The following is a 27,914-nucleotide window of genomic DNA, read 5'->3' as shown; positions in this document are numbered from 1 at the left end:
CATATGTATACATAGATAGAAAGATGCAATAGCTCAATATGGCACTGGAGAGATCCTAGTGTCATTCCAATTTTTAGCTTAAGTGGTTCCAATGAAAGCCAGAACCAAGCATGCCTATCATTAAGACCAAATACATGCACACTTGCCTATTCCATTCACTTCTTTGAAGTAGCAAAGATTATAATCTTGAGGCCAATGATGTCATACTTCACATCCTTCCCTTGCATAATTGCAAAACTAAAAGTTCATGTGGGCCATTCCATAGAATATCCCAACAAGCATCATGCCATTAAAAGGCAAAGGGGAGCTTCAAGACCGTCATTAAGGAGACACCACAACCACCCATTCTCAAAGTATGAAAGGAGGGAGATCAAGGATTTAGATAAGGAAAAATGTTAGGTTTCTACCACAACAAAGAAATTGGAGAGACTAATCTTTACAAGGAACATAATTCACAAAATAAGGGCATTGTTTCCCATTAATTCTAAACTTGTGTAGTTTCACCCTTTATAATGGTTATATGCAGGTCTAGGGAGCATTAGACATGCGTGTCTTCCTTGCAATGGCCAATTAGTATGGGCTTCCCCACGTACTTTAGGTCACACATCCGCTCACTTAAGGAGCTTCGAAGTCTTTTGTTTATCAAAAGGTTTAAGCACAAACATGAAAGGCAAAAGGTTCGATTTATTACAAACCTTTAACATGATGTTCGTTTATACACTCAGAGGATACATATCTTTAAAATTCAAGAAGGTCAAAAGCAGGCGTGCGCTTGATTGTGCATTACTGTTCCACAAGAAAAATATTTTCAATGGCTTGACTCATTAACGACCTTGTAAATGTTTCAAACTGTACAAATGCATCATCAAAAATAGAGGAGTGCCTTTTTATTGAGGCTTAGATCTGAAAATGAAGAATAGTCCTTTGATTATCTCAACTCAGTTCCTTGGAATGAAGGTTTCAACATCTCGGCTCATAAACAATCTGATAAAGAAAATGAACCTCGAACTGTGACTACCCCCATCAGAAATAAGAAAATTCATGTTGCTAAATTCAAGGAATTATCATAAAAGAGGCAGAAGTTTGACAACTGATTTTTCACTGAGTTTTTGACTGAATCATACACTATATCTACACAAATTTGTTCCACTAATATATTGCGTAACAATACCCTACCATGAATCTGTTGCCCATTTAACATCTATACATGCCTAATGAAACAAGGAGCTTATATGCATTTTGGTTCAATCATGTAGAGCAAGCCTGTTGAATGGCACTGAGTTTGACCAATTCTGCCGGAAACCCCAATTATCATACTCTTCTGAAAACTTTGATGTCAATATAAAAATCATGCTATACCTCTTCCTTCTCCATTCATTATGCATGTGGTTCACAGTCAACTGCAACTTATCCAGCTAAAGGATTCGCATGTATAGTGACTCTATTTAGTCTAATTTCAGCAAGAGGACGATCCCCCAGTCCAGTCTGAGTCTGAAACCAGTCAGCAATTGGAGTAAAAACAGCATCAGTATGCATTATTATAACTGGACCAATGACACAAAAGTACTGCCAAAGGCAGGAAGATAGAAATAATTATGAGGCTAGGGAGACGTATCTAAATGATAATATTAATATACAATCTGAGAAATTGAGAATTTTTTATATTAATGTGAGCAAGAGAGGGAGAATACAACAAAACAAAAACCAAATCCCCCTCTAAAAAATAAATGTACTTAGGAACCAAAGCTGCACTTATGTTATCATAAGTACCCAAGAATAGGCTGCCATCTTGGTTTTGAAAGATTCTGGAACCCCAGTGCTTACTAAGCTATTAAATCCAACCAGGTGAGAGAAAGGGAGAAGAAGAAGAAGAGAAGAATTGATAGAGAGAGAGAGAGAGAGAGAGAGAGAGAGAGAGAGAGAGAGAGAGAGGGAGGGAGGGAGGGAGGGAGGGAGGGAGGGGCAGAGAATCTATTTATTACACCAAAGAGCAGCACCCACCTATATGTCTCCATATTAAATCAAAGGGACAACATAACCACAATGACTGAGCAGAAAGCAGTAATGATCTACATTGTAATCTCAAAGTTACTGATTTTTTTAGGAGTTTGAACCAGCTATCAAGTAATTACATACCTTTTCCATCAAATCAAGTACTTCAAAACCATGAATAACCCTCCCAAAGACTGTATATAGGCCATTCAAGTGTGGTTGCTTTGCATAGGCAATGAAAAACTGACTGCCATTCGTATTTGGGCCACTATTTGCCATTGATAGGATACCTCGTGCATTGTGCTGCATTTTTCACAACCCAAATCAGCAGACTCTGTTAAAGAGCTCTATATACCCATGTTGCCAGATAGCAAACAAGAGACTAAAACTCAGTAAAATGTATACAACACTTAAATGGATACACCTCACTACACATCGGATGCATTTTTAAAATCAATTTAGAGAGACAAGGAGCAAATAATAAACAGTATGCAGAGGTAGAGAGGTGGTCTTAGATACACTTGTGGCATTTTCATGAAGCAGCACAAAAAGATGTTAAAAAAGCAAGTATTTAAAGGACAGCATCTTGTCCAACAAGTACTATGTAGCCAATATAAGTTGATTTTGCACACCGATATACTGCAAGGAATTATTGACTCCCTCTTTCAACACCAGATCAGGGACGAGTGATTTGACACCAAAAAAAACTCCAGAGATCATCATGAGATAACAGCTTCTACATAACCTGAAGGCATGTGCACGAAACAGGGGGGACACAATATATAGCCACAATCCACATCTTTAATTAGCATACAAGCTCCATTTCCTTAGACCTCCTTTGAGATTTAACACTCTAGTTGAGATTACTCATCCTAACCTCTTGGGCTACCTAGCACCACAACTCTGAGTTCCGGAGCCAATACTCCAGTCCGTGCAAGTTTCCAAATTAAAATCCATCTCTAAGTGATCTTCATCTTCCTCATCCTGTATTACTAGTCCTCAGCATGCTCTGAATAACATATATTGTCCTCCTCATCTCTGGGGAGCCTGGATTTTCTACCACTGCTCTATACTGTGAGCTCTGTCACACCTGGATCTGTGCATCCTGCCAAGGTACTACAGGGTGTATTCACCAAGAACAACACAACTTGTATCACATGAGCTGATTCTTTTTCAAGCTCTTCTCCCTTGAACTTTTTCTCCTGCTTCCTCTTTTGATCAGCCTTTTTTTCTTCCAGCAATCTCTTGCCATATGTCAGACAGATCACAGTAGTAGCACTTTCTATTCTTCTTCTTATCTCCGGCAGAAGACTCTCCGTCCTCGAAAGTGTCCTTTTTCTTACTCGGCCTGCCTTTTCCTGGCTTGCACTTCACTTTACCATTGGCAGTGACATTGAACACTTTCTCGCTGCCATCATCCTCACACAACCTCTGCCTTGCTTCCTCTTGGATCAACAAGGGATCAAGCTCCTCGGAGTGTTTGCCTTGGTGATCAAGCCATAAGGGTGTCGGAGGCGCTGGTGAGGTCTCTGTCATCTCCAGGTATAGCCGGGATCTCCTTGGTAAAATTCGTTTGAAATAAAATCTCATAGGTGTAGATGATGACTTGCATGTTGATGCCAAACTGAGTCACATGGTTGCATGCGGATTGTGGAATACAACTGAAGGATGAGATCCAAAACCAGAGGATGAGAAGGATGCGTCAGGAAAGATAATCCAGCTGGCAGATCCAGATGACATCAAAGAGTGGATGCAAAAAGATGCTGATGCATTAGCATGATCGTCGGGACGACTGTAGATTCGGTGCTTCCGCACAATTAACTGGTGGAGATTGTACCGGAGGCATGGATAATTTTGAAAGACATGTATGAGATGGCGAATACCGGTCGCATCATAATGCTCCAAACTCAACTGTTCATGGCGAGTGATCATCTAGTCAAGCTTAGAGTCTTAAAGTATCAACTGGCGGCTATAAGTCGTCAGGTGGGCAGCAATCATTTGGCCTCCTGCTGAGTAAACTGCCAAGAAACTTAACGGCACAGTGATCGCTACCTCCAATGAAACCCTAATCTCTCATATCTCACTTCCAAGCACAACACCACCACAAACTCTCCAAATAGTCAGTCATGGCTTTGAGACCATGTTAGAAAAATGTCATATGCACCCCTGCACTTGGGTGCAAAGTGACACACTGGCTACATCGACAAGTGCATTATAGTTCCCAGATAGGAGATTTTGTTGTATGCTGTGACCCCTTGTCCAGGGACAGTCAGGCACAAGCTACATAGGTCAGTCTCTCAGCCTTAGGCCAAGTCAACAATTCAGTTCTTGTTCACTAGTACCCACTGGAGAACAGTAGGTTAAGTGTTTCCATCTTATAGGTTAGGTCTTAACCTAGGTTGAGCCCTTTAGGGCCCCCAAAGGCTGGACAGGTAAGCAGGGAAGGCAGCCTGCAAAGGCTGCCCAAAAACTCCCCTGGCAAATGAGCCAAGGAGGGCTTTTATAGGCTGGTTGTAGACCAACCAGTCTGTAAAACAGACCGACCCAGTCGGCTGTTTACAGACTGGGTTGGCTCAGTTCCAGCCCTATAAAAGGGCCCCTTGGCTGCCCTTTTGATTCATTCAGCTGCTCCTGCCTTCAGCTCTCCTACAGCTCCACTCCAGCCTCCTTGTGCAGCCCCTGAACTCCTCAGATCTGGCCCTGCTCTAGCCTCAGTCCCTTGGCCATCAGTTCAGCCTGATCTGAAGGTGACCATGCAGCACAACAGTCGGAGGTTTGGACCAGCAAACGGAGAGAGGTTTGGACACTGTTTCTTCAGCTTTCTCAGCTCTCTTTTACAGTTTACACAGCTCACTCTCAGCTCTATATTTCAGTCATCTCTCACCTCTCTCATAGGATCTATCACTCCTAGTTTTCACTCTCTCACTCGCGCAGTAACCCTGCATTCCGGTGGACAGCACAAGCCTCTCCCTTGCCTTGCAAGAGCGTCCTACATTGTCAGTGTGGACAGCATCAAGGTCTCGGTATTGGTCGGCGTTGCCTCTCACGTCTTTGGGTCTGCTATACGTGTGCACAGCGAAAACCTAGACCCTTGGGTAGTTTCTCCATCCAGCGGAAATAGAAATGGATAAAGTGTGTGCAATGAAGAATCTTAGAGAGAAGGGAATGCTTTAATTTAAAACTTCAGATCTTCTGTGTCCACAAGAGAGAGCTAACGAGCACCAAACTAAGGAGCTGGCCTGGATGCTCCCAAAGGCCCACTACTTTGATCCTTTGCCACTCAAGCAAGTCTAGGGCCCAATCCATGGCCCAATCCATCTCTAGGTCTCCATCAAACACTGGCTGGAGAAACTTTATGGGAGGAGGGGGGTTGGCGAGCTAGGCCCTCCTATGAGTGGACGCCTGAGTGACGATCGTGGACTTCTATGACTTCAGAGGGGGTTTAAAAGGGGAGAAGTCCGTATCCGTGCGACAACGTGCCAAAGGCATGACAGGCTCAATGCCTACCTTCAAGGCCAATTACATCACGAAGGAGACCTCCACTCCTAGTAGACTGGTGTACTGGTTCAACGTCCAGTTGTTTCCTCCTTAAGCTGAACCACTGGCCCCAAGCAATCACAGCTACTGCAAGGTCCACGTCGTCTCTCTCGCGAGAAAGCCAATTGGAAGGTGGTCATGTCGCCATAGAAGATCCACAACTCCCTCCCCTAGGGTCCACTCCATCATGCAAAACATCTACTCCCACATCATAAGATCAAAGAGAAGGGGGTTCACTTCACCTCTCTTCTGGAAGATGCCATGACACACAGGAGGGCTCCAATGGAACCTCCCTGTCGGGGCTGCACGATCATGACTGTCACCTCCATGGCAAGGCGGTAAGCATCAAGGTAGTTCCAGGGTCCAAGCCTCTAGAACTCCCTCAAGAGGGGTTGTCTCGGACGGGGCTTCAGACCTGGTAACTATGCAAAAGGGGAGTCTACCTCTGCCGACTCTACAGAAGCTACATCCTGAGCCATGGAAGGGCCAGGATAGGACTGAGAGGAAGAAGTTGAGGTTGTGCCATGCTGGATGGCCTAGGCACCGAGAGGGGCTGGGTTGCTAGGGAGGCTAGGCGGAAGGAGGGAATAAGAGACTGCTGCAGTGGAGGAGGGAGGACCGGAGGGGAGGAGGGAGTGGAGGCGGAAAAAGCGGAGGGTGAGTGGTGAGGACTACATAGCGGCGGCATTGGGGGGAGGTGGGTGCAAGGAAGAGAGGGGTGAGTAGGCAGAGAGGAGAGAAGGTTGGGAGAGAGGGAGCGGAGGAAAGTAGAGGGGGAGGGGGAGGGGGAGAAAATCTGAACGATGTTGAGGAAGGGTGGGGTGTAGAGGAGCGACGGGGGGTAGGTAAGATGGTCTCTTTTGTAGTAAATCATGGTGAGAGGGAGATAGAGCCAAGCAATCACAAGATGGTGGCACGGATGCTAAGGCACAATGGATGATAGATCAAAGACAGGAAGCAAGTACAGAGGGCCCCATTTATAGGCTGGGTAGTCTCACACCCGGCATCATAGGTGAGGTCAGTGAAGAAATATATCCTGACCTCACATGTGTCACACACAGTAGAATCTAAACCAGACCAAGTCAAGTGACCCTACCTTCTCCCAAAGGACAAGTTGACTCTAGGACACTTCATACCCATACAAGTGAGGGACACTCTCTACCACTCAGTAAGACTTCGATATTCAATACCCCCTTTGGAGCTCGTGAAACAGGCCTTCAGTTAACTAAAGGGCAGTGTACCGTAACTAAACTGATAACTACATCATTTACAGCCATATTCCATAACTTCCAGCCACTTAATTATAATGAAACAACTTAGAAAATAAACTTGCTAAAATATCAAATGGAGGCTAGAATGCCCCTGCTCAATGAAATACGAGACACCCACTGGCCCCAAATGCTTTGGTGCACCTTTCAGTATTTATTTAATTCTTTGGAAATGGGAATCTGCTTTTACAACAAGGGCTCACCCTTGTACTATGCTTCTTGCAATTCCTCTTTCAGAGCCAATGCTTGGCCTCAACCTGCATCAAATTCCCAAGTGCACACACTAGTACCCAACTACCAGGCAAGGCTATGGCATTCCACACTGACTGTGCTCCACTGAAAGTGGCGATGCATCAAAAGCAAGTGCCAGGTAGTGCTCAAAAGGCCTCAAGGCATAAAACTGCAACCAAACTGTCCCTCTGGCACCAACTAGGCATACCCTCTGTGACTAGGTGTCTTATTGCAGCTTGTGGGCCCAGAAAGAACTCCAAACAACAAAATGCACAGCAACAAGCTCCAAAGATAGCAAATGCAAACCAAAATTGAAACAAAACTACCGTACCCGTTGTCCGTAGAAGAGGGGCGAGCTCTGCCCTCGCACCTATCCTCTGTCCAGGCCCCCAGCAATGCACAGATGGCTTCCAAGCAGGAAAAGAGAGAGAAATGAAGAAACTAGGAGCTGAGAAGGGAGACGAGAGCAAGGCTCAGGGGTGAAGAGGCCAAAACAGGTGAGGAAAGGCTAGTCCATCAGTTACAAGGCCTCGAAACGCATGCCAGCAAGGCCGTACAGCAGCTAGGTCGTCCATACAATCGGCGTGAGCTGTCCATACAGCAGCAACTGACTCCTCAGGTTGTGTGCCAACAGCAGAAGCAGCCATACAGCTGGAAAAACAGTCCGTACAATTGCAGAAACAGGCCGCACAGCTAGAAAATGATGCCTTGGAATGCGTGCCAATAGAAAGGGGAGCTTTGAAATGCGTGAAACTCTTCCGTACAGCAGCTAGCAGAGCTGTACGAATTGTATGGGGCTAATAAATGCGAATCAGCCAGTCCATACAGTCGCCTAAAGATGCGCGAAGGTGCCTTGAATTGCGTGAAAAAACAGCAAAAATGTGTGGGAGAGCCAATTTGGAATGCATGCCACAACCTTCCCCTTGCAAAACGTCCAATATCCAGCCCGTAATGCTTGAACAGGGGGAGAAGGAGAGGGTGGTAGGTGGTGCATGAGGGGCTGCCAGATCGCCCCCTCATTAATGCTATAACCCACCCTACCAAGGACAATATTGGTTGCCCATGGGCCCAACATTTAGACCCCTTTTTAATGCCGTAGTCCAGCCCTTGGACCTAGTGGGTGCACTTGGAATTGAACTCTAGGGACTTCTAGGAAGTTGGCACTTCCTCTAGCCCAATCCCCCACGGCCAAGTTGTCTACGGGTTTAGTTGACACAAAGAAATTCACGTCCCCATGATAGCTAGGGTGAGTGATTCTGACTGACAAACATGATGACAACATCTTGACCGTGCACCCCATGCGATCTCAGAGACTCAAGTCTGAGCATGATTCAAAGATTGAGCTAAGCACCCTCATGGCTTAGGTTCAACATGATCCTCTAGAGGGTCATGTCTAAGCATGGATGCATGACCACATAGGTCTAGGGAATATGCACCAACATCCTGAGAACAAAACCATCAAAGCAAAGTACTTCCAAAACAACCCCCTGGCTCCTAACTAGGTATAAAAAATAGTGGAGCCTTTTATGAAAACATACTGAGTTTATTATATTCATTTCTTGGTAAGAGGGCCTACTGAAGGGCCTATAGGTGTCAACAGGCTTAGCGTCTATGATTCTTCACGATCCTCTTGCCTGGATTCTTTCGGTCCACCCTAGTCCAAGCCCCCTCGAAAGGCTCCACCCAAGGGGTATGGGACACCTACTACTCCCTACACTAAGCTCTATCGTCACAGTTCTCGTGCTGCTGCCCCTGGCAAGGCTGCAAGAGAGGGGGTGCCCAACCTTTCCTCTAGGGCAGGCCCTCACTAGTTGTTCGCAGCAAAGGCGCTGACCACAGAGGCAAGAAACCTCAACCCTTTGCCGAAACTCTCCCTTGTCTGGAGTTCAAGGAAGATCTCATCCGGCACAATATCTGGACACTAACAATCACCCTAAGTCGAGGAACCCCATCGTCTGCTACAACCAAGGCCGTCGTGGTCATCGGGGACTCTTAACACTGTGCAACAACACCCTTTGATGGAGGCCAAGATTGGCTGATACTCCTTCAGGAACTCGAGAAAGGGAGCATCATCGGGAATCAGAGCACATAGTACGTCACGTCCATGTCATTGACTGTGAACCCACGGTACCAAGGAATGAAGAACACTAGGTGTAGGTCTAGAAAAATCATACTCTGCTCCACCAAGGCCTAGGTTGTGAAACAAGGGGGCGTCGCTGGAGAACAAACACTCCTCTCCCATAAATAGTGACCTGGTGGCTCTCTAGGGCCAAGCTCGCAAGGACCCAATTATGAACCTGGCTCCTTGTAGATGTGAGGCCAACAATATGGTCCACCAGTGCTCTATCCTACAGGGATTGAACAGATGTCTTCACGTATTGTTTGTCCTTTGGGGAAAAAGTAATCCAGATGGTTGTGGGAATAGAGGGATCTCCCATGAAAGCCCCTCTAGCGAGACCAAAAGAACGGTCACCACCAGGATTGCAGTGCCTAGAATGCAAACAAAAGAGCGTCTCCAACTCGTGCAAAGGAGGTGGCAGCAAGGGGTGACGTGGGGAAAGGGGGGGGGGGGTTGGTTCTGCAAAGTGCAGCCAGGGAGGGAAAAAAAGAGGAAAAAGGTTCTGCAAAGCACCAACAGACCCAAGAACAACAAAAAAGTCCTGCAACAGTCCACCACAGAGGGTCAGCCCAGCTGGTGTACAACGAGCAGGGCCTCAAGAAATCCCCCAGTATACAGCATCCACAAGGAGCTCGTCGAAGAGATGAAAGCAGAATGGAGCCCCACAAATAGCTGAACCAAACTGGGCTGGAGCAGGCAGCTGCAACTGTGCACGGCCAACAGGTGGCCCTGGAAAGGCAAGGGGAAAGGCGCGATGCGAGCACACAGCCAGGCAATGCTCGGGCGGCAAAGGAAGAAGACGGGGGAGGGGAGCGGAATTGAAGAGCAGCAGGAGGCGGAGAAAACAGTGGCGAGGAGGCGGGGGTGAGGCACAGCTGAGGCAGGAGGAAAGAGGGCAGAGGAGCTGAGGTCATTGGGAGGGGGAGCGGAGGCAAGAGGCAGGGGGCTACGGGAGGTCAAGCAGGGTGATGGCCTGAGATTATGCTCAAGATGCAACATGATCTGAGGTCGGATATCAATTAACATAACTAAAGCAAAATATCTTCTCACCAATTCCGATTATTTCTCATAAAACATCATTCTGGTATTTTTCTTGCAAGCCCTTTTAAGTTTGTCGTTTTTGGGAAGGAGGGATGAATTGGGTGGAGTTCAGAAGCAAAATTCAAAAGGTCCAAATTAATGGTAGACAGTAGTCAAAAAGAAAAACAGGGTGGAGTTTGAAAGAAGGTTCAAATTAATGGTAGGGAGTGAGTCAACAAGGTAAAACAAACTTTCATTACAGTGAATACAGGTCAAATGAATTCAATTTCGCAGAAGGCGTCAGATCACTCAACACTTTACAGCTTCATATACTCCAAGGCCCCAATGGGTACCCTTTGCTAAACAAATCATATCTTCCAAAATACAAAAGCTACCACCATGATACAAACACCAATATTTTGAACTTTATGCGTAGAAAAGTCACATCCTAAAAAACCACGTGAATCCACAACTTCAAACTTCACGTTAATGTACATTTAATCACATTGTTTTACATATCTTAAGATACTTACATAACAAATAATTAACTAACCCTAGTGGACCTAACCCACAATACTAACCCTATCATGACCTAACCTAATCAAAGCTAAACCGAACCCTAGCGCTACCCTAACCTAACCTAGGCTCCTTTCTTCGCTCTACCTCTGCATTCACTCCATCCTTTGCCTTCCCTCATTCTTTCGCCATGCCTTTGCATGTGCCTGTGCCTATGCCTGTGCCTCTGACTCTGTTCCCTCCTTTTCGAGCAGCAAGGTCCGCACAGCCATCAAGTGGCAACGAGACACAAGGGGGGGCGCATGTGGCGGTAAGAAGAACTAGTCGGACCAATTCCAAGAGGTAGGAGCACCGCGACCAGGAGAGGAGGGAAGATGAAGGGAGGGCAGCAGCTCGGCCAGTGAGGGAAAAGCACCACCACCAGGATAGGAGGCAAGATGAAGGAAGGGCAGCAGCTCGGCCAGTGAGGGGAGGTGAGAGAGAAGAAGACTCGAGAGGAGGCAGGGGCACTGCGATAAGAGTGGGAGATAGGGGTGTTGGCAAGAGAGGAGGAGAGGAGGAGTAGAGAGGATAGAGAGCAGAGAGGCGGGGAGTGGGGCGAGTGGAGAAGATTAATTATTGAGAACTAACTAAGGGAGGGGAGTTCATTTTTCATACGATACCATTCAACTTGGGTTAATTTTTGGCTTCGAGGAGACAAGGAGAACTAATTAATACGAATTTTGATTTTGTATTCGTTGGGGGGACATACCCCACGGTATAGTAGAATTTTTCATTTAAAAAGCCATTGCTTATTGTGATGGCTGGAAAAGAAAAGGATGTACATAGTGAATATTTTGAGCAAACGAGTGAGTATGACATTCACTATCAACAAATGCTATAAGTCATAAGAAGAGTCTATCGACGGACAAGCCTACACTTGAGGCTCTTGGTTGGGTCACTTTGTACATGCGCCCAAAAGCTGTACAAACAGCTTGATGATAAAAGGAGGACTAATTTTTCATACGATACCATTCAACTTGGGTTAATGTTTGGCTTCGAGGAGACAAGGAGAACTAATTAATACGAATTTTGATTTTGTATTCGTTGGGGGGACATACCCCATGGTATAGTAGAATTTTTCATTTAAAAAGCCATTGCTTATTGTGATGGCTGGAAAAGAAAAGGATGTACATAGTGAATATTTTGAGCAAACGAGTGAGTATGACATTCACTATCAACAAATGCTATAAGTCATAAGAAGAGTCTATCGACGGACAAGCCTACACTTAAGGCTCTTGGTTGGGTCACTTTGTACATGCGCCCAAAAGCTGTACAAACAGCTTGATGATAAAAGGTACCGAAGGCCTTTTCATTGATTACAACAATCTAAGAGAAGGCAACAGGTTACTTAACCTAAAAAGCTGGAACCACACTTTGATGAGCCAAGTTGCATCCCAAAGACATTTCAACATGGAATGGGCACAGTGGGACAATGACCTGGCCTGCTCCTTTGGCAAAGGGAGCAGATTACCCATGGAGGCAGAAGCGAGGCTTGGAGCCATAGCGCATATGCGAGGGGCAAGACAACGGATGAGGGAGATCGACCTAGCCATCCCTAAGTCTTGGTGGGAGAGACCGCATGTGGATGGACAACAGATGGTTGGGTCAGTTTTCTCAGACTGGGGTCCCCTTGAGGATGATGATTTAGCGAGGCAGCAAACAGCCTGGTTTCTTCCGTGGAAGGTCTGGAGGCCTACTTCAGGCACTCACTGAGAGAGACCCAGAGATGGACGAGAGTCTCGATGGGATTCATTGGCAGATGATCAGAGTGGTGGGACGACTGGGAATGGAGTGGCGCATTGATCCTCCCAACATCCCAGAGCACGATGCCCCCAGATGGCGCCTCTGGCTTTGGGGAGATAGGCCTCTAACGGAGGTCCGGTGGGATCCGAGAGAGTGGTTTTGGCCTTCCAGAATCAGCCTCGCCAAGAAAGTGGACGAGGTGCCCTTCTTTTCCTATACCACTCGGATTGGCAAGAGGCTTCAAATGGACTCTTCAGCATGGACTCCTTCAAGGGAGAGGCATTGGGTGGCCTATAGGGTGCCCCAAGAGGTCCATTCCAGGGTTTAGACGCATCTATGGTCCAATTTGCGACCGAGAAGGATCTCCTACTTCTAGCTGGCTGCCCACGGAGGCTTGCCCATAGGTCCGTGGTTGGAGCAGATGCGGGTGGAGTAGCAGTGTCGCTGCGACGCATCTATGGTCCAATTTGCCACCGAGGAAGATCTCCTACTTCTGGCTGGCCACCCACGGAGGCTTGCCCATAGGTCCGTGGTTGGAGCACATGCAGGTGGAGTAGTAGTGTCGCTGCGCTCTAATGAAGTTCTTGGGAGCGTGGGACCCCGGGCTCTAGGGCGACTGTCGTGAGGCACGCACGTTTCTGCAAGGCTTGGGCCTGCAGGAGTTTTCTACATTTTCACTCCGTGAGGGATTCGCTGGTTGTATAGTCCCCCCACCTGGCTGTTAGCCCCTATACTAGAGATTCCCTAGGCAGTGAGCTGGGTTTCTCTGGAATGGGCTGGTTTCTTCTTTCAGCCTTTTCGGTTTTTTCCATACTCTGCTATTTTGTATGAAGTTTTTCAAGCATTAATAGAAGGTTCCCTTCTTTGCAAAAAAAAAAGAGAGAGAATTCAAAGACAAAAGAGACTAAAAATTTACAAGATGCAGCTCATCACAATTTCCATTGTTTAATAAAATCCGCCATCTAATTCTTCAATACACAACTTCAAAGCATTGGAGCCTCCATATTTCTGTACAAAATTTAAAATAACCCTTTCAACCCCGTCTTTGAATATCTGATAGATCTTTCAATTATTCTGCACATACCTACCTATCTACATATACAAAGAACCTTTCATTTTCCTTGTTTTTTTTTAAAACTTGCTATGTACAAAGTAGTTTTAGCCTGCACAAAACGCTTCATTTCAGTTCTCCTTTTAGTCACAAAGCAAAATGGGTGTACCTTCAATGCTTCACGTATCTCATCATTGAATTTGCGACCCCAAATACTAGTACCTCCCCTACCAGTACCAGTTGGATCTCCCCCTTGTATCATGAAACCTTTTATATTTCTATGAAATATTGTACCATCATAATATCCTTTTGCACACAATGCTAAGAAATTCTGCCACATCAAGAATACTAGCAGTCAATATTGGATTGCCCAACCTTATATTTTCTTTTCTAATTTTGAAGAGATCAAAAGTAAGAACAAAGCCTCTTAATAAAAACATGAAAACCAGTGCAAGTTGTAATGGCAGAAAATAACACACAAAGAGGGTTTCACAAAAGTCCTCAGACATACGTTTTCATGGTCATAATTTGTTCACTTGAAAAGAGGATCAAACGCGAGCTTAAAACAGAGATGAACATTGAGAACATAGAGAAGTAGATAAAAAATAGATAGCCGATGGGGAGAGCGCCTATCTTAAAACTTTATTGCTTTTCCCTAGATACTGTTCTTTCTTCAAGGAAACTCTAGCTCCACCAAAGTCTATGAGAGTTAGTGGGCAGAAAGTACAGTCGCTTAAAATGCACATACTGAGGTCAATGCCATCCAGTTGGACAAGATTTGAAAACAAGGTGGGCTTACCAGGACAGAAAGGTGGCATTGTCAAATTGGAGAGTAATTGCATTTTGTCCTTTCTTCCTAACTGCCATATACTACAAGATCTTGGGCAGCTGTAGACACCAGTTTACACACTCAAGTTTTCTCCATGGGAATACTCACACTGCTTGTCAGCACACGAGAGCAATTGCACCTACTGATCGCACAAGTTCTTGGAACTCATTGTTGGTGCCACCATTAGTTGACAACAAAGAGAGGAGGAAGATTTCTCATTCTCTAGCAAATAGGGTACCAAAATCAGCGCTTGGCTCCACAAGATGGGCAGACCTCCTGTTTGTCAAAATTGCTCTAATGTGGCAGGCCTCCTGTTAGTCTACACCCAATGTTGGGTGCTGACGACATCAGATGGGCATTGGGATGTCATAGTAGCTAGTCCCTGCTATGCATCATGGAGTTTATGGTTTTCAACCTTATGGGCGACTATCATGAGATTGAACCTGCACATTGTGTTGTGTTTTTAGAGGACGAGTTTGGCCATGTTCCTTGATATATGTATACACACACACACACACACACACACACATATATACACATATATATGTATATATGTGTATATATATATATATTATATACACATATATACATATATATATACACATATATATGTAAATATGTGTGTATATATATATAGCGCTCTAATGTGGCAAAGAGTACAAACATTGGTTATGGCCTTGCACTCACTCTACTTATGTTTGGAGAGGCGTCTGCCTGTTACTATCAGTGAACTGTTCTGTAATGGTCACACGAAGTGGTGTGACAAGCAAAGAGATTCGTCTACATTCCGGTTCCATGTTCATGTCACAGTTCTTCTACTAGCAGCAGAAGACTTACATGAAGACACTATTACTTTATTCTGCAGAAACCTGATGGTTGCCTAGGATTGAAACCAAATAGTGTTTTATTTGCTTGGTGATTCTCGCATTTGATAACATAATCTTGGATGTCCTTATTCATACTAGGCCAGAAGAGCTCTCTTCAAAACAGTATAAATTTCGAATTCCTAGATGTCCTGCATAGACACTCATATAAAAGTTGGTGTCTAGTGTCCAAATTCTACCCTTGTAGAGTGGATAACCATCTACGATGGTATACTGTCCCAATTTTATCCAAAATCATAGGTGCTTCACCAACCATTAAAACTATTACTTTATCTTGGAAAGTGCCACTACTTTCACTAACTTATGGTATTTGTTCTTCAACACTAACCATCGGTGTTGAAACTATATGATGATTATCATTGACACGTGCAGCCTCAATAGGGCCCCTTTCTTTAACAACTTTCAACTTTTTGAATGAAAGTAATCACGATTGCATTCACCCTTTAACACTCAAGGAAGTCACTATAAAACCAAGCTAACTCAGAGCTCATATATCATGGGTATCCAACTCTACGCATCATCTATCACGTTACTTTTTTTAACAATATTGCAACTAGATACTGAATTATAATTGAAGTCAAAGAGGATTTTACATTTAGCACCATACTAATGGTGCCTTCTTGTTTTCAAGGCATTAATGAAAAGAACTGGGACACAGACCGAGGCAAAGTACTGTGCCGAATCTGCCCTTTCCTAAGGTCCTCAACATCCTCCTCTTCTATTTTACTTAAATGGTAAGCACTTTGGAAATAGGAGCAGCTCCTAGTACTTTATCTATCCTATGATCTACTAGAAATTAGCCATCAAGAGATCCTGAAGGAATACATCGACAAATTCATACAACAAAAATTGAACCTTTTCAATTTTCTTTTCAGCTAAATGCAAAAAACTTTCACTGACATAGAAGAATACATGTGCATCGTCCTGCTTAACCAAGTGCTCCAATTGCGTGTGAAGTATGTCATGCTGACCGTGATGTTGCATCAACTGTCCATCCTTCTTAAAAGTTATTCAGTTATTCAATAACTCCTCTATAGAGAACCATTCTCTACCCAAAACTACATCAATCCTATCTAGATGCATGATTTGAAAACCAAGAGTATCTTTATACTCAAAGATACTCTTGAATTTCCAAATTCACATTATTTACCACTGTGTCCTAGACCTTTTTGTCTCAGCCTTTAGCCAATAAGACTACGTACGTACTTATGTACACTAGAACTTTCTGATAGCTTATACTTCTTAATGAGAGAGAAGTTCAAAAACTTATGGGTGGCACTATCATCCACCATAACTCTAACCCTCCTGTCATTAGCATCTTTACTAGATCATAGGGGGCAAAGGTTGACTGATCACCTAAGAAATATAATAAGTATGAGGGCAAAGGCAATCCACAGCTATATGATCTTTAATTATTTTTAAAGAACCCTTTCTAAACAAACCAAGATGGACAGTCAAAGACTCTAAAGACGCTTACTTGGTCATAGAATCATCATAGATTTGTGCCAACCTAAGGGGTATTTCTAAATACTTCAATCTTGAATTCATTTTGAAGGCCGTATATAATTCCCCAAATCTTGGGGAATTCAATGAGGTCATCTAAATTAAGAAAGGCCTCAAGATACCTGGCGATGTACAATGGGGCCTTCCCTAGACTTTCTATTAAATCGTAGTTTAAAACCCTTGTAACTGTGAAAAATGTTCAGGTTCACAATAACCCAACAATCCTTGCCTTCCAATGTTAACGTGTTCTCGGATGCGAAAGTCTTAACAACTTTTATTATAATCAGCATTATAACTGAAGGTTGACAACAGGTTCTTGAAAACAAAATACTGAAATGGTTCATCTGTCTATTTACACTTGGGTCATGCTGCAAAATGAAATGGCAAAATGGCATGCATAAGACAACGATCACATGGGTAGTTCGCTGGCAAACATAGGTGCGTCGCTTTGCACACAAAACTGGTCTGCGATTGGTTGTACAGGCAGTGACATCATAAGCAAGTCAAACAACTTTATCGATGCCCCTGAACGCTTGGACCTCTTCACAATAAAATTTCAAAAAGACTGCGCATAACTCTTAACTTTTATTAGTGATCCTCAAACTAAAACAATAAGTAGTGCACCTCCGACGTCTTGGGGACTTCATCGCAGAATATCTCGCACTTTATGTCTCCAAGATTGGTGTGGAGAGTAACAGACTGCATCCAAAGTAGACAGGGACAAGCAAATTACAAAAAATTGATCTCCACGTTCCAACACAAGCATGTTATATTAAAAACGCTTACCATTGGAAAAGCTTGAGAGCGTAGCTTGTATTCTCGAATTGAATCACCTTGCCTGATATGAACCTTCCCACTATTATTATGACCGTGTGGCTCTTTACACACCAAAAGGCGGTCGTGTGGACCAATACAAAGCCCACGATTTAAGGTTTCCGTGCTCAATTTAAGGTTTGGGTGAGCACCTCTTTACACATAGACTGCCACCTTTTATCCAACTTGGAGTCCACGTCATGCCCTGAGAAAGGCTTCCTTGGGCAGCCAAGCTTGGTTGCCCAGGCTGGGCTGGATTCAGCCAATCACCATCAGGATTTGGTCTCCTAGCTCCACACCCATCCGTGCCCTCATTTTTTTAAAAAGGGGTTTGCACTTGGGTCATCCGCGGGCACCCATTTTTAATGATCTCAAAATGGGCGGCTGGTGTGTAATGGGGGGTGCCCATTCCAACCCGCCTATGAATGTTTTTGGGTGCTCATACTTTGGGCACCCTTTGGCTGTGTGTAAATAGCCTGAGGGTGTTTACACACTAGAGCCTGTGTCTGGGGGTGTTTACAGGCTAGAGTCGCCCATGCCTACCCATGAATGCATCTAGACCATGGGCTAGACATGGGCTAGACGTGGGCGAGCAATCTTGCCTGTCCATGATCCCTAGACGGTGCCAAGTCCTCCCATTTAAGGGTTAAGCCAAAAAAACAGCTTGGAAAAGCACTACATTCTAAGGAAGATAACAATGGGAAAAGTTTTAAGAATAAGATTTTTGGCTTGCCTCACAGGTAGCCTTAGTAATGAAACTCCTCTTCAGAAGTGAGACTAGAATTGCGTCAAGCAACCTTTCACCGTGGAGCATGTAACTAACTCAAAAATGAACCTCAATCCTAGTGTTTTATCAAATTTTTAAGGAAAAAAGCGAATGAGTAAAATAGTGGACATGAGACACGACACAAGGTCTGTTAGGACCTGATTCTCCCTTCAGATGTCAGGGGTGGTGATTTATTATTGATTTTGTGATGTTGATATTTTGGAAGCTGAAGTCCAACAAATACATGAATCAAGTGATACAATAACTGGTTCTCAATGAAGTTTATATGATAATATATAATATATAATTATTATAACCACACATAGTGTGGGCAGGGAGGTGGCACTTCCTTCCCCAAAGAGTTATAATCCAAGGGAAGGGGCCCTTCTTTGGGTGATGAGATAACACCAGGAATATAAACACCAAGAATATTAGCAGTGAGATAAGTCTTGCAAATGGATAAGATACTGGAATATTACCTCAATGTCAATAGTCATAATTGCAATTGAATGTCGGTAAAATCACCTACGAGCAACGCGCTTTTCGAGCCACTTTCTTTTCCGAAATGGCCTTCCGTGGCCCATTCCCCTATCCAACTACTCATACTATTGGGGTGGAATAGAGTGAATGGAAGGTTGCATGCACAAGGGTTGCCTCCTACTTGGTGCCCACGATTGCGCGAGGGTGGGTGATGTTTTTTATCTCACATCCATTCAACGAGTGCTGGTGCCATTGCTGCTACTCTAGAATCGACGATCCATGTGCAAATCTTCAGTTCTACAATCCTCCAATGTCGAATAGCTGCCATAGGCATCTTTGTCTCTATCGTGCCAGAGCTCTTTGCAGGACGTTCTCCATGGTAAGTCTCTCCCCCTTCTTTCCATGCTTTCTTGTCGATCCCCTTGCTACAATCGAGAACCTCATCCTCTATGTGCTTCCCATCAATACATGTTGCATCTTGAAAATGGGAATAGAACAGCCGAGGCGAGAGAGAAAGTGGAAAAATTTGGAGATTCTCGCATCCTTTGTGGAACTCTATCCTCAAACGTGATAGATTTTAGCATGATGTACATGTCACGAGATCATCCGTACCGTTAGAGTCTGTGTTACACTTTGCGATCTAGAATTGCATTGTTGAATGCTCTCAGCTGATTTGTTGTCAAAAATAGCACCCTAGTAGCTCAAAAACACTCACATCATCAAATTCATCTTCATGTCTATTCCTCCGCGATCACCTTTCCAAATATGCATATGCCTCGTCCAGTAGCACAATCGCTCGCCATGCCTTACAAATGCCAAAGATCATGCTTAGCCTCATCTCCATCTTCCTTAGTCGCCCAATTCGAAGGCATTGATCTCTAGATATTTAGAATCCATCTAAATCTTGGCACTTGTTCCCATAGGCCTGGAGCCTTCCTGTTGATGGCAAAAGCAAATAAAAGCACTAGAATCCACTAATTCGAAGTTGAGCCAGGTTGGCCTTTGCAAGAGAAGCAAACCGGCCATGAGTCTAGTCTGAACTTGTAGCCTCATGAGACAATGGGGAACCGCATCCACTAATGAGACACCCAATGAAACACCACTCACCCATCCATGAAAAGCCTTCTCATCCAATGTCTAAGGCCACCAATTCATTCTCTCCACGATTGATTTGCTTAGAGTGTTCAACATTCTACGATCTAGGCCAAATGCGTGAAGATTGGGAGAAGTGCTGCACCTATACCCAAAAAATCATCTCATTTGTCCTTTGTTTATAATAAAGACAAAAAATCTACAGGGTGTGCAGCATGTGTAGGTTTGCACTTGTTTGCAAGGCATGGCACCACATGCTTGCCTTCCCTTCCTCCCACAGATTGTGTACGCAGCAGTAATTGCTACGTTCCCCTTGTTGTGGTGCTAAGATGTGAAGGTTTTTGGTGTTTTGGGAAAGAATGCAAGCTATTGCTTACATAGAGTGCATCGAGCTAAGCTCTGTTTGTTTTTGTGGGAAAAGAATGTAGGCTATGCTATGGGGATTGCTGTGGTAACACATCTCCATGCCTATGGCGACGGTGATGGAGCATAAGGAGGAGGAGCATAGAGTGCAACTCCAATGAGCAACTTGCACAAATCACCTCTCCTCGCTCCTAATTTGATGACGCTTGCAAAAAAGCACAATTCTGTGGCTCACCTTGCTCATCAATTGTGACACAGGTTTGCTCTATTTCCACCATCTCTCTAGGTCCTGCAATAATTGGAAATTGCTAGCCCCCTCCCCATGCTTCTTTATAGCTCATGCTGATTTCGCCTCTAGCCTTCGCCCTCCTTCTTAGTTCCCTTGAAATGTGTCACCTTATCTGCTTGTCCTTCCGCAACAGTACAGGTTTCGGCTTCTCAATGTGGTAGTAGTGCCAGGTTCTTAGAGCTCACTTTAAGTGGTGTCTTATTACCAAAGCTCAGGTGCATCATGACTTTGCCCCTTTCTCCGGGAGAGAGAGTGGACAAAGCCTAGTATCTGAGCTTGCAAATTCAACTCTACTTTGGCACTCTGCCTCACGCGATGGAGTCCTTTATTCCACAAATTTGACAATGCCATGCATCTGTCTTATTGAACGCATTCGTGGGAACTGGTTGTAATCGTACATGAGGTTTGAAGGTCTAGGTGGGACAACAATTGGGAAACGAAATCGAAGGGTTGCTATCCCATTGCTTTTAGCACTTGCAAAATCTGAAACCTACAGAGAAAGCAAGCGAGCTAATTTATAACTAATGTGGGAAACAAAATCCAAGGGTTGCTCTCCCATTGCTTTTAGCACTTGCAAAATCTGTAGAAACGAAACTTGCAGAGACAGTAAGCAAGATAATTTAGAGTTAAAAAGTAGTCGCTTTTGACCTTGAGAAAAAACATGATTGAGATTGTTAGATCTCAACGTTTAAGACTCTAACATGTGGCTTGATTGGGAAGAGAGAAGGGAGGTTCAAAGATGGTTTAGAGAAGAGCTTGGAGGGCACGGCGACACATGTTGCTTGGACATGAGAGGTGGCTGCACTGTGCTGCAATTTGAGCAGGGAGAATTCGCCACCTTGCCATGTGGTAGCACGGTGCGGGCTTGAATGAAATAACATAGCATAATTAGAAACACATAACACATATTTATCCTCACATAAGGTACATGCTCAAATGCATATGATAAAATTTTGCATGATCATCATTCGCATTGTTAACAAAGATGGAATTTTGATTGCTTATCATGCACATTGTTATTGAAGATGGAGTTTTGATTGATGTTCATACGCTTTGTTATGTCTTAACAATTGCAAAGAAAAGAACGAGTATGAAAAGAGCATGTAGGACTAAGTCTTAACATTTGCAATGTAGTTACATTGCAAAAGAACATGCCATTACATTGAAGAAAAAATTTGTACAACACAAAGAGTTTGATTTCCGAATTTGGAGTGCATTAAAATCTACATCTCTTCCATGGGTCATAAAGCCTCTTCTTCATTGGCCTTGTGTGGATGGGGTTTATTCAAAATTTTATCCCTAGATGCACGTGCATTGGGGTCGTCATGCATAAGGTTATTTTTACAATCAAGCAAGATTCTCGCTGCAATGTTATGCTTGGTAGTATTTTGATCATACTGAAAATAATTTGGCCATTTCTCCAAACAACTGACCCACATCATAACAGTCAGTGCAAGGTTACCACTTGCCCTTTTTTATTCGCTACGATAAAGCTTAGGAGTAAACCAAGGAAATCTTGCTGGTGAAGCACATTTGGGATCTTGTGCCTCACAACTCTCTCTCCAATGCAATGACCTTCCCCAATCAGTTATCCCCACATGCATAGATTTCTCATCGGTGGCAGTGAAGTTGAGCATATAGTTACATGCATTCAAATTTGTATGTGTATGCCTGCTAGCGTACACTACCTTTAACGCAATGGCAATCATAGCAATGATAGGTAGTCTGTATGTGTATGTCTGCTAGCGTACATTGCCTTTGACACACTGGCAATTGCAGCAACGATAGGCAAGGACTGATCTACAAACAATTGCACCTGCTTTTTTGTCACTGGGTGTTGATGCAACTGAGTTGATAGACAAGGAGTTTACTTGACAAAAGTTGTAAGAGTTTAAGGCATGGATGATCTCTTGTGGGATACATGTCGTGTGTGCACATTGAAGATGTGCTAGAGGTGGATATATTGGTGATGGAGGATTCAAGAGCTGAAGGAGAGGCTATGCAAAGGAGGATAGAGGTTGCTCATGTAGTTACATGTCTCGAACTCTGTGGTTTTCAAAACAAGAAGTTTAAATAGATTGTCTCATTATTACTCTAGTAAGGTGTTCATTATGCCGATAAAAATTTTGGTGAGAGTGCGGGTCTGGCCCAAATTCAAAATATCGCCCACCAACGCATCGCGTCATGGCCCCAAAACTACCCCTAAAATAGTTCCATGATTGGCTACATCTAATTGTGCATTGACCTCGTGTTTAAGAACATTGCATATATTACAATCTATTAGAGTCTTGAAGAACTCGAACAAACAACGATGCAATTATGTCTTTGGCCAAATTCTGATTGTGTATACGATGAGTACTTTGCTATACTTCTTGAATCATGTCTAGCGTGAAGCTTGGAAGAAGTGGCTTACCTCACTCTTGATCAAAGAAGGTGTCATCAAGATATTCAATTGATTTCATTAGCTTGAAAAAGAAATCAAAAGTGCTATGGAAGTTGACTCTCCCACATGTAGCTAAGATAATCAATAGGGAATGTAGTAGCAAGGTTGGATGATGTATATTCAAGGCATGGGCCTAATGGCTAGTAGCTCATCTTCTTGCAACTTCTCTACAAAAAAGCCGACTTGGATTTGGTGACCTTGTTGTTAGCTATAGGTAACGTACCACTTAGAAGGAGAAAGCTCTGCAGATTTTAAGAGTCTACAGATGATGCTTAAAAATTCACTTAGAGTTACTTCCACTGCAGAACAAAGGATGATACACCTCTCTCAGGTACCAATTTTTTATTTGCCATCTATAGCTTCTCATTGTTGTAGGCAAACAGTCATGGATCGAGCCACCATTAAAGAATGGACTAATAATCCATAAGAATTTGAGCAATTGCATTTGAGTGAGGCGATAGTTCGAGTGAAAACTTTTGTAAAATTTAACATTCTAGTATAATGGTTTATGTTCAAAAGTAGCATGCACTAGTTAATTTTAGGGGGTTGTCCTACCCATGATATTATGAGTAATTGATTGTCTTACATACAAACAACAATTTCAAAAAGTAATGTTTCGTAATGCTTTTTCAAGAGTTGTTAACATTCACAGAGTACAGTTGCCGAATCAAGGTAATTAGTGAGTAAAGGTGACTAGGCCAAATGATCTACTTCAACGGACAAGCTCAAGGAAGTTTGACCCCCAAATACCCCAAGGCCAGTGATTATAAGCAATGTGCACACGGAAGGAGTATAGCTCAAACTCAGGGAGTTTGATCCCCAAATACCCAAAGTTCGCTCCAAAGTCCAAGGATCCAAGGATTCCAGGCACAGGTTTTATGTTCCATCGACCACCAAGACCAAGGAGTGCAAGCAATGTGCACACTTCAGGTCCACGTTCATGAAAATAGCCATGAAAGGAGTACAACTCAAACTCAAGGAGTTTGATCCCCAAAATCCCGAGGCACGGTTACCGCTAAGTGTCTCGCGAAAGTTAGGCCTTGCCACTCCAGGTTTTGAGCCACATTCATGGGGTTTGAATAACAAATAAGTTAAGGCGTGAGGGTGCTCAGTGAGTTTGAGCTCCAAATCACCTAAGCCTAGGAGGCGCGAGGCTAACACAAGCACTATTTGGGAGCCAGTTAGGAACACCTCCTAACGCCAGGCTTTTGTCCCAAGCACTCTAATATGGTTAACACAAGCGTTATTTCTGCTAATAGGGAGAGATGGTAAGAATAGCAATATGCCTTGGCACCCTACGGGCCCAAGAGCCCTTGGTTGTAAAGAGAAGGAGAGTGCCAAAAAGGAAAAGGGTCGGTCCTCCCTTCAAAAGGTGACTTGTATAAAAGGCCAAATGGTTGACTTTGGTCTTCATTGTTGTTTGCACAAGTTGAATACAAGCTCCGTCTTCTCTTCCAAAAGAGTGTTTTGGGTGTTCTCTTGTTTCCTTCATAGTGCCCTTGTGGTTGCCACTCTATCCCCCTTCACTCCCTTCTTCCCTTCCCCTCTTTCTCTCTCTTTCTCACTCCCTTCTCCCTCTCCATTCCCCTCTCCCCCTTCCCTCTCTCTTGCGTGGAACCACATTGCAACAATCTGGAGGCCCCTTGCGTGACACTTGCAGATGACTCGTGCTATGCATTGCTCCCACAAGGAGTAGCTAGGAGTGGAGACTCTATCGGCATATCTTCAACATCTCCACGACATGTGAATCATTGATGAGACCCACTACATTTTTGGTGCTGCGCACCAAGCATTACATGGACACCCTTGGAGGTTTCACATAACAGTTCTCACTCCAAGAGTCTCCACAAGCAACATCCGACTACACCACCAACTATGCACAATCTGCACTGTGCAAGAAATTGATTTATATCTAGTTTTTTCCCAAGGCTTGTCTAAGTCGAGGCTAGGCTAGAGATGGCCATCTTAAGGAATTAGTCTTCTTCCATACTCGTGTATCCCTTTTTTTTTCCTAGTTGGTTCAGGAAGTCCCTACTCTGATAAGCATCGGTGGTGGCTAGGGTTGTGCAGGTCATGGTGGTGGTGTAACTTCTATGTAGAGGTTCACGGAGGGCAAAAAATATGGCAGGGATTTTCAACTCAAATGGGAGTGGGAACGGAGGAGAGAGCCTGGAGGGTTGGGGAGAATCAAGCCTTTTTCATCACCATAGAGGAATTACAGGACTGACTCTCTCTCTTTCTATCTATATCTTAGTGCTACTCTATTGATCTTTCTCTTGCACACTCTGTGTACCACTCTCTAAGGGTGTGCTATATCATTTGCACCATGTTTTCTGAGAGAGAGGTGTGGGGCTACTTCCACTGTGGGAGAAGGTGTCAAAGAAAGATCCTACCAAACAAGGTTATCAACATGTGTTAGAAGCATGCAACTCTGTGCATAAACATTGCTTAGAATAGATCGCATTTCTCTTGCTCTTCATAGAATTTATCGATTGGCATGCCCTTGTATCTTTCTAGTAGTGGATCATCTCTGTCTAGTTCATCTCCCTCAATCTGGTCCTGATTCCTTATAGCACCTTCCATCTTCTCCTACCAGCCACTTCAGATTCAAAGTACGCAACCTGCTAAAGGAGGCTATGGGAAGTTTTAGTCGTTCATGTTTTTGAAGGACTTCTGAATTTGTCCCTCACAAGATTTCTTTTACAAAATCAACCTGGGTTCGATATAGCTAGAGGTACCTCTCCCTCTCACCTCATAAGAAAATTCGGTTAGGTCCTCGAGTGTAGAGTCAATCAAGCAGGAGGCTAACGAGCTGAAAGGCTTAGATATGAGTGAACTGGCCTCCAATCTGTTGGATCAGCTAAGCCAACAATGGAGGACAAGAACCTCCAAGGAGGCGCCAAGCGACCCCCACTTGTTTCCATGGAGAGACAATGTCTGGTGTGGGGTATGCAATGGCAACCACCCCTCCAATGAGTGCTTGCACCTAAGGGTAAGGCTGGCACTCTACTGCATGCACTACCATAGGTGGGGAAATCATGATACGTCCCAATGTCGATTTTCAAGGACCCTTCCCCAACCCATGTATCAAATGAGATGGCCCCTCCTAACCCCCAAATTTCTCAAGGTGGTCCCGTGGCTAGCTCTAGTTAGTACAGGACTCAGCCAGCTCAGCTACCTCCACCCCATATTAGGTCCACAGGCCCTGCTACCTCATATAGCCCCAGTCAATCAAGTGTTGGTTGAAGAATTGCCCAATGACTGGGAGGAGACGGATCTTGATCATGGACCTCATGATTACTACCCCTACGAGGAGGGAAGTGGTACCCTGATCCACTACCTCCCGTCAAAGGATGAACAAGTTCTTGTATTCCAAATTGCCTCGTAAACGCAAGGGTGAGAGATCTAAACTCAATCGCTTTAAGACCCCCACTCGAATGTTACACCTACCAGGGTCCCCATAGAGCAAGTGAATGCCCCTACCGAGGTACTTCAAACCCTTCGGTGTCTTGTTTCAAATGCTAAGGCCCACACTTCTTGAAGGACTATCCATATAGGGATCACACTCCTACCACCCCAACCATGACCAATCCCACCCCTTTGTGTGCAGGATGCGGAACAAAGCATCTATTGTCCCACGAGGAGACCGACCACCCCAATCATCTCGCCAAAGAGCACCAGCCTCAATCTGCTTAGCATCGAACAGGGCCATGTGGCCGCAATGCCACTACAAGTCATTACGAGGATGCAAGCCAAGGCATTAGACAAGGCAATGAGGAAGCTCAAAAAGAAGGGTAAGGGATCCCCGTTGCTCGGCCCCGAGATTCCCCCATCCTATAACACGATCCAAGAAGGCCATTCAAGTAGGTGACAGCTCTGACCAGCAGGTGCTCATCCAGGACATAGTTCTGATGAGGAGACAGCTACTCTTGCCACCTCCTCTGCTTCCGAGTAGTCTTCCACCTAGGGTGACCCTAAGGTACCCCTGATCCCAAAGGTGAACAAACCCGTGCAGGCCCAAGACTTGGCACCCTCACACACTTATAAGGAGACCTATCCCAACCGATCTTAGAAAAGCAATACATAAAGGATGCCCAAAACTTGGTATGGGATTGCCAAGATAAGTTTGAGCATCAACTAAAGGCCAGTAGGGGGTCAAATACTATTCCTCTAGCCCACCTAATGGGCCACCGAGGGGCAAAATCACTCAAGGTGCCAGAAAGGGTGGAGGAAGAGGAACACTTCACCTTGGAGCAATCAGAAGCTCCAGATCTGATGCAAAAGATGTTCCAGGAAGACCCAGTGTTGTATAACCTCCAAGATAGAGACCTATACAGCTTCGATGATGTGTTGTCCATGGAGGAAGAAGCTTCACTAGAGCCCTGCGATAGTGCCAGGTTGGCTTCCTTCCTATCGACAGAGGTGAAAATGCCGATCGCTTCTCTACTAAGAGGAAATCCCATCCTATGGCATGATCTGTCCAATTGGATGAACAGACCATTCCTACCTCCAACCCTTGCCAGCCCTAAGCCCAAACCAATCAATGTTAGAAAAGGGGCAAAACCTACCTAAGGTTCCCATCAACAAGCTAGGCCAGTACTTCGAGGGTGCTAACACAAACGCCTCTATCCCAATAGTCTATGAAAACCAGAAGGTGGAAGCCATCCTGGATGGTGGAGCAAGAGTGAGTGTCTATGCAAGGAATGTTGGGAGAAATGGGGATAAACCACACTTGAGTAGACCCATCTGGTAGTAAAGTTAGCCGATGGGGGAACCGCTGAACCCCTGGGAGTGTTGACTAGCATAAACATTAAGGTATTTGGATTCACGTACCCCATCAGGTTCATGGTCATGGACTTCACTCGATAGCCAAGATATGAAGCTATCCTAGGCGGGCCCTTCTTGCAAATGTTTGAACTCATGCATGACTGGC

At 44.4% G+C, this 27,914-nt stretch overlaps 1 protein-coding gene across 1 annotated transcript; it reads right to left on the bottom strand.

Moving 5' to 3' along the window:
• Positions 1-928: 928 nt before the first annotated feature.
• On the bottom strand, positions 929-27,444 carry LOC147893619 (Cyclophilin-like peptidyl-prolyl cis-trans isomerase family protein). Its single transcript, XM_087386325.1, has 6 exons — positions 27,161-27,444; positions 17,522-17,702; positions 17,360-17,434; positions 13,689-13,850; positions 2,137-2,295; positions 929-1,491 (listed from the first exon to the last, which is right to left on the bottom strand). The coding sequence occupies exons 1-6, from the start codon at positions 27,442-27,444 to the stop codon at positions 1,408-1,410; spliced, it is 945 nt and encodes a 314-aa protein (XP_087242451.1). The 3' UTR covers positions 929-1,407.
• Between the last annotated feature and the right edge of the window lie 470 nt (positions 27,445-27,914).

This window comes from Dipteris shenzhenensis, chromosome 15, assembly GCF_047967505.1.
Source record: "Dipteris shenzhenensis isolate YYH24624 ecotype China chromosome 15, Dip_SZ_1.0, whole genome shotgun sequence".
Taxonomy (NCBI): Eukaryota; Viridiplantae; Streptophyta; class Polypodiopsida; order Gleicheniales; family Dipteridaceae; genus Dipteris; species Dipteris shenzhenensis.
Note: the sequence above shows the minus strand (reverse complement) of the source record. Positions and strands in the feature narration are given on the sequence as shown.